The sequence below is a fragment of the Myodes glareolus genome, chromosome 21 (assembly GCF_982192425.1).
Source record: "Myodes glareolus chromosome 21, mMyoGla1.1, whole genome shotgun sequence".
In the NCBI taxonomy this organism is placed as follows: domain Eukaryota; kingdom Metazoa; phylum Chordata; class Mammalia; order Rodentia; family Cricetidae; genus Myodes; species Myodes glareolus.
The window spans coordinates 21610059-21624609 of NC_142046.1; the positions used below are offsets into that span (position 1 = coordinate 21610059).

The following is a 14551-nucleotide window of genomic DNA, read 5'->3' on the forward strand; positions in this document are numbered from 1 at the left end:
CCCTAAGAATGGGCTGAAGTGAAGGTGTGCAGAGACAGAGCAGCACTGGGTTTTGAGAGACGTTGTGGGAAGAGAAAACACGGATGTACCGCAATGGAGAGAATGAAACGCTTACACTGCTCATATAAGGAACCAGGAGATTGATATGGGTGTCTTTCGAAGAGGGAGAGTTTGTCACCCTCAACCCACACACCACGAAGTGTTTAAGTGAAGGCGTATAAGACCGGTACGCTAAAATAAGTAGACCAGCTCAAAACAACAGATATAATTTAATAATTGAAAACAGGGCAACTCACGTGACCAGATTAAAAGTTCCGATGTCCAAATGAGCGCACCTGGATCCCCAGGTTTTCTTCCCTGGGGCCCAGGCTGCCACACCCCCAATTCAATGTGATTGATTAACAGAGTTTCCCCATCATTTAAGCACATGCCAGGCATGAGGCTTGAGAGATAGCTGACCCTGAGACACAAGGGTTGGATGCCTCTAAACACAAGGGTCTGATGTGCGCATAACCTTATGATCTGAAGTGATCTGGTGTACCGGCTTGGTACTAGCACACTTTCCTCAGGTACAGTTCAAGTTCTTGGATTTTCTTATTCCATAAAGATATAAAGTCAAGAGGGAAAGATTGGGAGGTTGGAGCCATTGCGGACCTGCAAGCCAGCGTCCCGGGGAAGGGCAGCACCAGACTGAAAACATCAGAGACTCATTAGTATCAACAAGGCTTATTTTTCATGGAAGGGAAGCAGCGTGGTTTGAAGGGTACCCCAAGGCAGCCTCTGCATCTCTTACTGTACAGCCTTGCCAAGGTTCCAAAGAGTCAAACCCACCTTGACTCTCTTTGGAGCTAAAGGGAAAAAATCCCCAGACAGTCACATCAGTTTTTCACAGCACAGCACATTGAGCTATTGTTATTTTGGGGCGGAGCTTTAAGGAATCAAGATGATAAAAAGCAAAACAGTACCTGTGGAATGAGGTTTGAGGGTCCCACAACAGGGACCCCGAGTCGGGTGCTATGTAAACACAGCCTTGGCTTATTCCTTTGAGGAATGCATAGAGAAATCAAACAGATAAAGCAGCTGGTCAGAAGTCAGTGATTGATGATGGGTCAGGGTGCAAAAGATTGTGGGTGCAGGGAAGGTGTGCTCCTCTTTTAAGTGTTCAACATCAGTTCATGCAATGTGAGCTTCAAGTGGTCTCCGTCTCATTCTCCCGTCCTTATTTCTTAGAGCCTTTTAAGTAGAGAAGAAATCACCAGTGTCCTTGGACCTTCTGAAAGGGTCATTTCCCTCCCCCCCACAAAGGTTGCTCTATTGCAAATGTCACCTAAAGCTTTAGAGCCTGACAATCAAGCAAACTCCTCTCTGATCAGGGAAGCTTGCATTTCCCTATCTGAAGACCTCCATACTCAAGAGTTTTCTTATATCCAGCCAAGCTTCCTCCTACACATTCCCCTCTCCCCACTCACAGTCCTCTAGACATACAAAAGGCCTTTTCTAAGGATGCTTCAGACTGCCTCCTGATTTATGCTTTCCTCCACTCAGCCTCTGGACCAACCAGGGAGCTCCTACTTAACCACTGGCTTCCGACCTTAAGGCCCACCTGTCCATAAAGTACAAAGCAGCAAGGAAAGGAGGTTAGTTACAGTGGGCATCAGCCCCTCACTGAGGGCAGGAAGGAAGCTTGCACCCACCTCTGGGCATGTGGTGGTGAATCACCTAGCGAAGTCCACTCCCCCACACCGGACACAGAAAATACAAAGGCCCTTCCATAACAGAACTCAGTTCAAAACCTCAACCCATAGAGGCCATCTTCATAGGCAGCCACTTGGCTCTTCCCAATCTTTCTTTCATGCATGATCTATAGAGGCGGCAAATGGCATTCTACTTGGTCAAAGCACCAGGACTTAATGCCAGGAACCTTTTCCTACTTCCTGTGGTCATTTTGTTTGTTTTGTTTTGTTTCATCTTTTTCTAGTCCTTCCTTTGATTCCTCTCTGACTGCCTGTGTGCTCCTCCAAGGGACTTCTACCTTAACATGGAGGTTCCCAATTAATCTGATTGTGTCCCCTCAAAGGGATTTAAGCATTCATGCCTTGTTCAGGGTTACACATACAGGGCTCTGTACTCGAGTCACCATTGGCATTTTGCTAATAGGTGTTGAATTGAAACGAAAGGCATTAAATTCATGTCATGATTACAATTCTTGGGAAAAGGTTGGAGGAAGAGAGAATATGACCTTGTTTGTTTTGTCAGCCATTGCCCAATGCCCAGCGTAAACCAGTGGGCCCACAGTATCAGCACTTACACAGTCTGGAAACTTCTTAGAAACACACATTTTAAAAAGTTTTTATTAATTCTTTGAGAATTTCCTACAATGAATCTTGATCAGATTCATCTGATTCTCCCAATTCTATCCAGATCATTTCTCTCCTCCTCCATCTTGTGTGTGTGTATGCATGCATGTGGTGTGTGTATATGTGTGTGTGTGCACGCATGCTCATCAATTCATTTGGGTCCAGTTTGTGTTGGCCGACCACTCCTGGGAGTGGAACCAGCTGTCATACCATTGAAGAGTTGACATCCCCTCTCCTGTCGGCAGTTAAATACCAGTAGATCCCCCGCCAGGGTTGGGGCTTCCTGTTCTCTTTCCCTCTTCCAGGCTGGGCTTTTGTCTGGCTGGAGTTTGTGCGGGTCTTGTGAATGATGTCATCATCCGGGTGAGTTCCTATGTGCAGCTGCTCTGCTCTGTCCAGGAAGACATCCACCACCTCTGTCTCACAGTCTGTCCACCACCAGCCCCTCCCCGTTCTGCGCAGACCTTTGAACCTTGAGGGGAGGGTATTATATACATGTCCCATTTTAGGTTGAACACTCCAAAGAAACACATTCTCTTCACACTGAACAGTTGTGGGTCTCTGACAAACACAGATTCTTGGTTCTACCCTAGACCAAATGATTTAAAAACTCAAGGTTGTCTTCAATGGGTTTTTTTTTTCAATAAACCCTCTTGTGACTCTGGTGTGTGTTTCAGTTGGAGTTGGAGAACTACTACCCAAGCGTTAGGGACAAGCCAGGGTAGTGGCGTTCAACCATGTTGATGTTATAATGAAGACCTTTATATTTCTATCAAGGCTTTCGGTTAAAGAAACGCTTCTCCACCGCCACCCCACCTTCCCATTGCAGTGACCGGCAGACACAGTGAGAAATTCTGCCAAGCTCCATTTCATGCCAAAGTTACAAACAACCAAATCTACTCACATGATACGACTGAAACCTAGAGAGTCAAGGCAGAAACCTGTCTCAAGTCCTTCCTCGATAAAATAACTCCCCAGAGAAGTCACAGTTCAGGGGGCCAGAGATGTGGCTGGTCACTGTGCAGTGAGCTTCAGTATGGTCCTGAGGATGTGGGTTTCCAGGATTCGGCATCAGCCCTTAGGATAATTTAGGACATAGTTTGTGCTATGTCTGTTGGAGAACCACATGAGTAGATTGTGCCTTTTGTTTTGTTCTCAGGCAAAATGCTCGACTTGTGACACTCCTCTCTGTATGAAATCTGACTTCCAGAGAGAGAGCGATTATAGTGCAAAGATCTATGCCTCATGCAGTAAAAATTCTGGAACGTGGGGACGAAGTAGACCTGCCAACAGTCTTGTACATAGCTGTCTAATGTGCTCTGGTGTTCGGTGTCCAAACCCCAAGGAGTCAAAAGGCAACGATGAGGGAGTGAGGGCCAATTTCTCCACTAAGGGCAGCATAGCCAGTGAGGGGTCAGAGGAACAAGTTCAAGAGCAGACAAGAGCCATATTGTCCATCGCCTGGGCTGGACTGAAAGTCCCTGAGACATTGTACAATTCAAGTAAAAGTATTCACTGGGGCAGGTGGCCTGGAACAGGACAGGCAGAAGCTGTGCCTGGAAGATGAACTGCCATGTCCCCCATGCTTGGGGTGTAGCCAGTGCATTTTTCCTCTTGATTTAATGCCTGGGACAGAGGTTTTTGACCTTGTTTGTTTGTTTGTTTCAAGGGAAATTATCTGTTCTGTTGAAGACATTATGAGTCCCTGAGGAGGAATTGGGAGGTGGTTTCGAATGTGCTAAGTCAGTGGGTGATAATGGGCACAGTGTGCCCAGCAAAGACACTTCCTACCCTTGTCCATACATATCGTTAACTGGTCACACTGGCCTGGTGTCAACTTTCCCTTCTTACAGCTGACTTGCTGTGACTCCCTGCACAATACTGGCTGCTTTGCAGTAAGCTTCAGGGAGTCCTGAGCATTTGGGCTCAGTTCATTCTGCTCGACCAACCTCTAGAGTTCTTAGACCTTCCCATGCTAAGCTAGATGGCCAGATCCAGTCCTTGGTGTGAAAAGACGCTAGTCATGCCTAGGCAAAGTCACTGTCATCCTAAGGTTGCAGAGACAAGGTCAGCTCCAGCTGTCAATCAAGGATCCATACAGCGGCAGCAAGGCTTGGAGTCCTAAGCTTTGTTTGGATCCTGGCTGCTTTTCACATGAGCTGAGTCATTCCACTCAATCAAGCCACTGAAAAGCTCTTTGCGGTCTTCTGGAAACTGGACTTCTCAGCTCTGAAACTAACCCGCTGTGGATCGTAGAGTTGAAGGCATCGCAAATCTCACAGACTCCCACCCTTTCAACCTCAGAACCTTTGCTTGTGCTATTCCCGTGACTCAGGCAGGATCTCCTTTCTCTCATCTAGCGCTTCTTTCTCATGAGTCTCAGCTTGAACTTTTCTGAGAACCCCTCTGTGCGTCTCTGGCCGAGTCTACGGATTCAGTAATTACCTCTCTGAGCAGGAGATTCCAGGAAAGGTCATGAGGGATGCTGATTAGCTGGTCTAGGCCCCTGCTGTAATAAGCCCTGTCAGGTGGGTGCAAGTATGCAGATGGCTGTATTTACCTTGGAACTTCAGAACCTGCTAAAGCACCTGTCACGCACTAGGCATTCAGTAGATACGACTCTGACTAGCTGTGTGTGATCAGAATGAAGTACAGACTCAGTCTAGAGGGGAGAGGTCAATCAGGGAAGCAGCTAAGGCTTGGCTTGCCATGTACTTACTCTACTGCCTCCACCCCAGCCTGACATGAGGCTACTGGACTCATGGGATGTCTCCTAGTGAGGTCTCTGTTTGCTGTTTTCAGTTCTCTGGCCTGTCAAAGAGGGAAGAAAACTTGGAGTTGCCCAGGCGAGACAGCCACAGACAGGGCCTAGATCCTTCTGACCTGCCTCAGCCAGATATTCTTTCCTGCACTTCTTTTGTGTTCTTGTTACAAAATATGGCTCTATAGCTGGGTGAGGGGGCGTACAACCTTAATCCCAGCACTCGGGCGGCAGAGACAGCAGGATCTCTGTGAGTTTGAGGCCAGCCTGGTCTACGGAGTGAGTTCCAGGACAGCTAGGGCTACACAGAGAAACCGTGTCTTGAAAAACCAAGGGGGAAAAAAGGTTCTGCAGTTTAAGAGGCGGAAGACAAAGGGAAAGACGGCTTGTCTCATCCTGCGCCTTCATTTTAATGAAAAGAAAAGGAACTTCAGGGGGAGGAGAGATATTTTCTCCAGTGTCACTCAGTGAGCTGAGTGTATCAACTTAAGAAAAGCCTGACTCCTTCTCTCCTTTCGTGTCTGCGGATGGAGAAAAATGGGAGAAAGAGAACACTGACAGAACTTGGCTTGATGTAAAGGGCTGGGCTCTGGAGGACATGGAGCAGATCTAACAGGTCACCAGACAAGAGATGTGTTCCTTTTGAGTCCTCACATGCCAGATGGGATGAGCTGCTTATCCCACTTGTGCCAGTCTTCCCAGAAGGCGTGTTTCTCAGCAAGGTGGAGCACGTGGAGGGAGCGCTGGTGGAACTGACCGTGGAGTGCCCAGACATGGTCACACGCGGTCCTTCTACTCACGGCTGCGTCTCACCCAACATTTAGCAACTGATTCTGACAATTGTCTCTGACAATCCTGTCTTTTCAGGCCACGGAGGGCTGAATCAGTTAGGAGGGGCCTTTGTGAATGGCAGGCCTCTGCCGGAAGTTGTCCGGCAACGCATTGTGGACCTGGCCCACCAGGGCGTGAGGCCCTGTGATATCTCGCGCCAACTCCGTGTCAGCCATGGCTGTGTCAGCAAGATCCTTGGCAGGTAAGCACGAGATTGACCACACACCACCTTTCCCCACAAGCCTTGCCTTCTCTGGCCAACCTCAGCGCTGCGGGCCACGTACCATGCGATCTTACGTGTTTCAAGACACAACTTTCAGAGAGTCTGTCAGAGAAGCCACGAGAGCGCTTGATAAAATTCACAGCCCAGCCCTACTGAAGTCAGCTTCTCGGCCAGGCCTGTGGCTTTTGTAAGATGTCCAGGAAGCTCAGAAATGGGGAGGAATGAGAAGCATTAATCTGGAAGGCTCTGCGTGGTGGCTCACAGCCCTGGCTGTGCCGGGGAACTCTAAAGCCTCACAATAAATAAGAAGGTCAGGGTCTGGATTCCAGCACAGACAATAGGAGGGAATGGACTCATTCATGTATATCCGTAGCCTCCGCCTCACTCGCGTGATTCTAACCACAGGGCACAGGTTCAGAAGGACAAGGGCTATCAAAGCCTGTGACCCTTGTGTCGGAAATATCCTTAAGTAGAGAATTTGGAAATTCCAAAGTTCCATGTCCTGTCCACCTTACTCCCCAACCCATCACACACTGACCCTATGCAGATTTAAGGCAAACTCGACTTCAAGGAAGTAAAGGGTCTGAGCTAATGGACCATAGAGAGCCTTGGCTTTCTGCCTGAAATTATTAGGGGGAAGAGAGAGGCCTTTTCTTAGGGCCAAAGAGAGAGTATTAGTCAGATGATTGCAGATTCCCAGAGAGGAGACGAGCTCTGAGTGGTGATGACAATGGCGTTTATTCATTGGTAGAAGAGACCAAAGAAGACCACAGGAGGCCAGAGGGCATCCTGACCAAGCCATGGATCTGTCAGTCAGCTAGTTGGGAGGTGGATAGGTTCTGGAGGAGGAGGAGGAGACTCATCTTCAGGGGCTGAATCAGTCCAAGGATTCCAAGTGAGGCTGGACTTTAGAGTCTGGGAGAAGCGGCTTCAACTTGAACCATGGAACCTGGTAGAAAACCAGAGGGCAAAGGGTGAGGGGACAGCTCAGACTTGGACAGGACAAAGGTGACCCAGCAAGAAAGTAGAGGGGTCAGGGACTCCAGCTGGCTTCCCTGGTGAGGCCAGGAGGGCAAAGGAGCGGAATTAACTATGCTAAGAGAAGGTGGGTGGGAGGAAAGAAACTCTGCAGGCTTGTGATTCTCCAGTGTCCTTTCTTCTCTCTCTCTCTCTCTCTCTCTCTCTCTCTCTCTCTCTCTCTCTCTCTTCCTTTCTTTCTTGTGGGACAGAGTTTCTCTGTGAAACAGTCCTGGCTGTCCTAGAACTCACTCTGGGCCAGGCAGTGGTGGCGCACGCCTTTAATCCCGGCACTTGGGAGGCAGAGGCAGGCGGATCTCTGTGAGTTCGAGGCCAGTCTGGTCTACAGAGTGAGTTCCAGAACAGACTCCAAAGCTACAGTGAAACCCTGTCTCAAAAAACCCAGAAAAAAAAAGAACTCACTCTGTAGACCAGGTTGCCCTTGAACTCACAGAGATCTGCCTGTCTCTGCCTCCTGAGTGCTGGGATTAAAGGCGTGTGCCACCACTGCCTGGACCCAGTGTCCTTTCTTACAAGGGAGATCTTTGCATGCTTCCTGATGTGGCCAGAGGAAGAAGACGGAGAACCCAGGATGAAGTCTTTGCAGAGGGGTGTTGCTTTGGTAGCAGCATAAATCTACCCACACAAGTGAAGTGGATTGTGGGAGAGAAATCCAGTGTTGGGGGAGGGGCCTGTCTCACTCCCACACCTCTCTTTGGGAGATCCAAAGGGGTCAGAAGTGCTGACCAGGTTCCTATTTAAAGGCCCCACCTGCTTATCGGGTAATTTTGGGGGGGTTCTCTATTGGAGTAGGTACTACGAGACTGGCAGCATCCGGCCTGGAGTGATAGGGGGCTCCAAGCCCAAGGTGGCCACCCCCAAGGTGGTGGAGAAGATAGGGGACTACAAGCGGCAGAACCCTACCATGTTTGCCTGGGAGATCCGGGACCGGCTCCTGGCAGAAGGCGTTTGTGACAATGACACCGTGCCCAGTGTCAGCTCCATCAACAGGTGAGAGGCAGCAGCTTCCGGTGCCCTCCTAGACCCCAAGGCTCTGGAAGATTCCTGTAAGAGACGCGAATGGCCTGGGTAGAGTAGGGGTTTTGGAAGAGGCTTCACTTTGAGGAATCAGGGAGGAGCTCCCGGGTTTGGCACATGTCACCTCTCCCAACCCTCTCTTGCTCATGCTATGGAGCCTCCCTCTGTCCCCACACTATATTGTGCTGTATCCTGCTTCCTTCCTTAAACACCCTATTCTCTTGTACTGTGTGGAAGGAGCTTCCTGAGTAGATCCCTTCCTGGCCCTCATTGGAGTACTTGGTCACTTGGTCACTTTTTCAATCATTTGCTCCCTGCCTCCATCCTTCATGTACTCACCCATTCACTCATGTATAATTCATTCATTTATTCCGTTTTAGTTCCCAGAACACAAAATCCCTGTCCTTGTGGAGTTTGCAATCTAATGGGAACACAGACACAGGGTACCCAAAAAAGACAATGCAAAAATGCAGCTACTTGTCCGGCAGGGGCTAGGAGCCTGACGACATGAGGGAGAGCCTATGGTAACTTGTTTTCGGGAAATCGTGAAGGTCTTTCCCTAAGTAAGAAGCCGTGAGTGGGATTTAACTAGGTGGAAAGCGTTGCCAGGCAAACTCAGCAACTACTTACGGAAGCCCGCGGCTAAGGAGAGCTTGCGCAGGAGATGAAAGCAAGTCAGTCAAGAGACAAGAAGCACCTGACGTATTCTGAGCATAAGGTGGCAGAAGAAGCTGTCCCCAAGAAGTCTGTGGTCACCTTAACAGATTCCCACCTTTAAAGCATGCACGGTGGGCTTCTTTTAGTGTGTTTTAAGCAGGAAGCTTATTTGTACTTGAAAGAGCTCCCTCGACTGAAACGGATTAGATAGAATATGTGGGGTGGGTCACTCCGGGACTCTAGAAGGACAGAGCAGATGGCGGCCCACACTCAGGTGTTAACAATGAGATACAGAACAGGGTCAATTCCGGGGAGGCTATCCAGGTCAAATCTACAAACCCTGCTAAGCCACCTCTGTATTTCTGCCTTGAGAGCTCCATGTTTCGAGTACACATGACACGGAGAAAGAGGTATGAAGAATGAGGTGCGGTCCTAGTTTGATGGTCGACTGTTGAGTTGAAGACACACACAGAAGACATCTAATTGGGTTGTCATGGCGACAGGATCCTGGAGAGCCACCGCTCCTAGTTCATCCTCTTTCTCTAACAAGCCTTCTGCTCCCTCACAGAATCATCCGAACCAAAGTGCAGCAACCTTTCAACCTCCCCATGGACAGCTGCGTGGCCAGCAAGTCTCTGAGCCCAGGACACACACTGAGTGAGTGTTTAGGGATTTGGCTGTTCCCAAACCCTTGAATGTAGACCCAGTCTTCACACCCATGTAGGCACAGACACATACAAACACACGAAAACATACGATTGTTCCTATGTTTGTACGCGGACTGAATTATGACCCTGAGATCAAGTCTATTTCCACGCTCCTGGGAGACTCACAGGAACATGGGGAATGGGCACACTTCAGACAAATATCATTCTAGGAACCCCTCGCACTAGCAGGCCCATGGAAGTGAAAGGCTCTAGCTTTCCAGGGCCTCTGGCCACAGCATGGCCTGCGGCTTTGAACCTATGGTGGCAACAGGGGCTGTGGGGAGCATCGTCTCCCATTCTGACCCTTCTCCTTCCTTTGCAGTCCCCAGCTCAGCCGTAACACCCCCAGAGTCACCCCAGTCGGATTCCTTGGGCTCTACCTATTCTATCAACGGGCTCCTGGGCATCGCTCAGCCTGGCGGTGACAACAAGAGAAAGATGGATGATAGTGAGTTCTTGGGGGAACCTGTGGGTGATATGAGACACAGGATACCACTCTGCTCCAGCTTTAATAGGAAGAGAAGGCTTTCCTTTGTCCCAGGACTGGGTAGGGTTCTGACACTCCCTACTCACATGGGTCCTTCCTCTTGCTGGCCCTTCCCCTACCTCCTCAGCCCGTCTGCTCCTCTGCTTTGGCCACTTTGGTGACTTGGTAGAGGGGTCCCCTGAAAGCTTTCTTCCTGCCTGCCCGGGGGGCACTAGGTGACCAGGACAGCTGTCGGCTGAGCATCGACTCACAGAGCAGCAGCAGCGGTCCCCGAAAGCACCTTCGGACGGACGCCTTCAGCCAGCACCACCTCGAGCCGCTCGACTGCCCGTTTGAGCGGCAGCACTACTCGGAGGCCTACGCCTCCCCCAGCCACACCAAAGGCGAGCAGGTGAGAACGTGGGGGGCAGAATATAGGCAGGTTAGGCAAGGACAAGAGCAAAGCATGAACTCTAGCCATCAAAGCAAGTCCAAATTGCTCCTAGGGGCTCAGGGCACACACTTGATGCAGTGTCCAGCCGCATGCATGCCTTATTCGCAAGATGTCTTGATGCCCTCTTCTCCCAACCCGAAACTGAACTCTGAACCTAGTTCTTGGGTGCAGGGCTCCTTTTGCCATCCATGGCTCTCTCCAACAATAGAATCAGACCCATAGTTGGAGTTAAGGCTCACACCCTTTTATGATGACCTCAATGCCACACCTAGTCCCACCTCCAGTCTCTCCCTTTACGTAGCCCAGGATTCTGGGTGACTCATGTGCTCAAGTACACTGACCTCATTCACACCTCTCTGCCCTGGTACACCATGTGCCCTCCTTGCAGGAAGCCTTTCTTCTCGCTGCGCTACCTGGAAAAATACCAGCTGGTTGCAATGACTCAGCTCAATCTCCGTTTCCACGAATTTGTCCCTGCCCCCACCTGTGACTCACGGCTCTGGCCCCTGTCATCCTTCCTGTCTCACACACATGGCTTCTACTGACTTCACAGTTCACCCTAATAAACTCATGGGTAGGGGTCTTAAGGACAGGGTGGCCTCTTGAGCCACCCCACTCTTGCCTCTAGAGTCTAGCATTGTTATTGTTCATTATTATTTCCTTTCCTATGGTGATGGAGATCAAAACCAGGGCTTCGCACACACACACATGAAACAAGCCCTCTCCCTTTGAGTAACATCCCAAGCCCAGGATTTTAATGGCTACTCCACAAAGGTATATCAAACGAATGAACCAGTGAATCAAGTGAGAAATCAAGAACACTAAAGACACAAGCTACAGGGGGTTTCTCTCTCCAGATCTTAGACATGGAGAAATGGGTTATAATAGGATAGCTTCTCTACAAAGCAGACAGAGATATGAATATTTCCACGCTGAGGCCAACAAATACCTCATAGTGCTAATGATTATGTTACTGAGATACGTTTAATATGTCAATGGTTCCAAAGTCTGTCTCCCTTCTCCCATTTACTCGAATAGCTCAGGAAACTCTTCGGGGTATGACCTATCTGTCCTCTTGGCTTGAGGCAAGCCTATAAGTACACCTTTAAGACCTGAGGGAGACAATGCTGATGCTAACAAGCAGTTGAAACATTGCCAGTGAGTGGCTGGGCTGCTGGCCCTGCGCCAACCCCCACAGCTGGGTAGGCAATATGCGTCAGTGATTTTTATCAGCCTTGGCTATGACAGTCTGTGAACAGTGTAGACAAAGTTGGCTATCAGCAGACCCAGGCAGAGGGCCTGGGTGCACTGTTGAGAATCAGAGCATGGCTCCAGGGGGTAAGTGTTGAGCCTGCGGGAAGCTTGTTCTATGGTGGTGAGCCAGCAAAATGCAATGTGCCTATACTAGTTTCCCTTGGAGAAGAATGAAGCCCTACTGAGGAGACCCCTGGTATCTACTAGGTCCTAGAGCCATTTCCTGGCTTCATCCATAAGTCCTCCAAAGGACCTTATGTGGTTAGAGTGAGCCCTTGGGCCATGCTGATGGGTGTGCATGGAGGATCTTGGATGAGAGACTCATAGAACTACAGGAGACTTGGTGGCCACACAGCCTACCTTTTCAGCTTACATGAGGATTACTCAGGACCTGGAGCATGCGAGGACTTGGGGAAGCCGATGACTGCAGAGTTTAAAGCTGCCAACCCTAGTTTCATTCATATGAATTGTCCTTCCTTACCAATGTTTGACATGGCAATTCCATGAATTTCATTTTTTTTTTTGAGACAGGGATTCTCTGTGTAGTCTTGACTGTCCTGAAACTGGCTTTGTAGACCAGGCTAGTCTTAAACTCACAGAGATCCGCTTGCCTCTGCCTCCCAAGTGCTGGGATTAATGGTGTGTGCCATAGTGTTCTTATGTAAAGACTAAATAAAACAAGAGTATTTGAAAGTCATTAAATCTCTCTAACCCCTCAACCTCAAGGAGTAAAGTGAAGCCCAGCCCAGTGTCCCTCAGCTCTTCCTTCCGGCCTTCATTGACTCATCAGGCTGGATTGTGAGGGGCAGAAAGCCCCTAGGTTGAGCCTCGCTCTTCTGAGTATTGTGTCTGTGCCACCCAAAGGAACGTGGTCTTTCATCCAGGCACATAAAGCTTGGCGTCCTTGGGAGACGAGGTAAAAGCAGATGCTCATACCTGGTCTTTGTATGAGACAAAGACATACACTTCTCCTCTGAAAAACCAGTGAGGGCGAAAGTGACCTCATTTCTCATAGGAGTGTCACCCCTGGGTGCTGCTAGGAATTGTGTAGCTCTTCCTCTATATTTTAAGTCCATCACCGTGTAAGTCGACAGAATGAGGGAGACTGTTTTGAAGACAGGCCAAGAATGTGGCAGCTAGTGACTTTTCCTATCATAGTAAAATACATCTATCATCACTTCTTGCTGAATGAACATCTGTGCTTGCTGAGTATTCTGGGCCAAGCAACACTTTATTTAAAATTACAGTTAATACTTAATCAATCTTGTGCAGTAGATTCTAGGACCCCATCCATAAAGGTAGGGGAGGAAAAAAAACCCCAAGGCTCAGAGAGTTTAAACAGACCACAATTTCCGACAGATTGTTGCCGAATCAAGACCCTAAGTCATTTCAGTTCTGAATCATTATGCTCTCCTGCCCCCAATTTGAGTTCAAGCCCAGAAAAAATAATCCAGTCATCACCAGCATGTTTAAGATGTTAAACGCAACATCACCCAAATCTCTAGCTACTTAGCTTTCCTTTCCCCTTTGGCCTGAATTTGGAACAGAAGTTTGATTTTAAGTGAGTGTTTTACTGTCAAATCCACACATTCACAAGACATTTCCAACTTTTCTTACATTCTCTAGAAATTAGGTGTTTTGTTTGGTTTCATTAGAATCCGACTCTGAGCAACTCCACCCTGCCTCTAAGTAGGCCCCCTTGGAAGAATGGAGCCAGAGTGCCGTTTAGTCCGTAATTGCTGCTACATGCTGATGGTGCCCTGGTGGCCTCCAGAATTGACTGCAGCTTCCAAAAGTGCCCTGCGTGCAACCAGAAAGCATTGTGACTCCTTGGAGAACTGAGCTCAGTGGAAATTACAGAAAGCAGTTGTCATCAGCAGAACTGTTATGTAACCAGGGAACACTCCTTGATTCCAGTCATACAACAGTTCATATAGTGCTTTTGTGAGCTGCACAACACGACCTGGGTGTGTGCAGTGGATGTGAGCTGTCTTTCCCTGGGAAGGGCATCAGGGAGCCAAGGGGCTGGTAGGCTATGCCCATGTCTTTAGCCTAGCAAATTATTTTCTCAAAGAGTGTCTGAGCCATCTCATACCAGGGAACACCAGGAGGAGTCGAAACAAGCTCTTATTGAAGATGACCCCAGGTACTTGATAGAATTCTTGAAACAAAATGAATCCTGTGCATCCTTCATGGCCAAACTAAATGTTTGTTACTTGCGCGTGTAATGCAAATCTGACATAGTCTTACTGGCTCGTATCGCTGGGTTGCTCAGCAGGAACGAGAGCAGCAAAGCCCAAATATGAGCAAGGGTAAGGAGTGATCGTTGCCATCAGTCTGGGGCAGCAGTTGGTAGTGTGAGCTCCGAAGCTGGAATCCTTGCTTCACCCCCCACCCCCCAGGGAAGGCGGGAGTGTCTTCAGCTCTGCACTTGCCTTTCTTACCTAAGTCAGATCAGTTATTGGTAGACGGAGAGTCTCTGAGCAGCCCCACCCGCTCCCTGCTCCAGCCCTAGACAATGTCCTGTTTATGGGTCCTAACCATATGAAGAGGTACGAAGGACAGCAGCAGCCAATCAGGACATGATCCTCTGATGGCTGCCGCCATCACATACCTGGGTTTCTATGCTGTCCATAGGCCTTGAGTTTTATTCTGAAGCTTGGAAGGGGAACTCCAAGCCAGCTCCTGAAGAGTTTTCAGGTCTTTGAGCAGGAGACTATGACCCCATCAAACATGCCGTGTTGAGCTAAGAGTGAACAAGAAGGAAGGCACAATGAGCAGGGAGC

General features: G+C 49.0%; 1 protein-coding gene and 1 long non-coding RNA gene across 5 annotated transcripts in view; one reads left to right on the forward strand and one right to left on the reverse strand.

Moving 5' to 3' along the window:
- The window catches only part of Pax8 (paired box 8), a 59066-nt gene that overhangs the window by 27785 nt on the left and 16730 nt on the right, over positions 1-14551 (forward strand). For 2 of the 4 annotated variants that reach the window (XM_085681206.2, XM_085681207.2), the window contains exons 3-7: positions 5986-6151; positions 8000-8200; positions 9453-9541; positions 9914-10039; positions 10294-10469. In XM_085681206.2, coding sequence (XP_085537332.1) covers positions 5986-6151; positions 8000-8200; positions 9453-9541; positions 9914-10039; positions 10294-10469 — 758 coding nt within the window. The remainder of the gene's footprint in view (positions 1-5985; positions 6152-7999; positions 8201-9452; positions 9542-9913; positions 10040-10293; positions 10470-14551) is intronic. The other 2 variants (XM_048426147.3, XM_085681208.2) reach the window with 1 other exon arrangement.
- On the reverse strand, positions 6888-10757 carry LOC125394976 (uncharacterized). The gene is made up of 3 exons (XR_014998865.2): positions 10330-10757; positions 8114-8254; positions 6888-7121 (listed from the first exon to the last, which is right to left on the reverse strand). It is a non-coding gene; the product is annotated as an uncharacterized LOC125394976 (long non-coding RNA).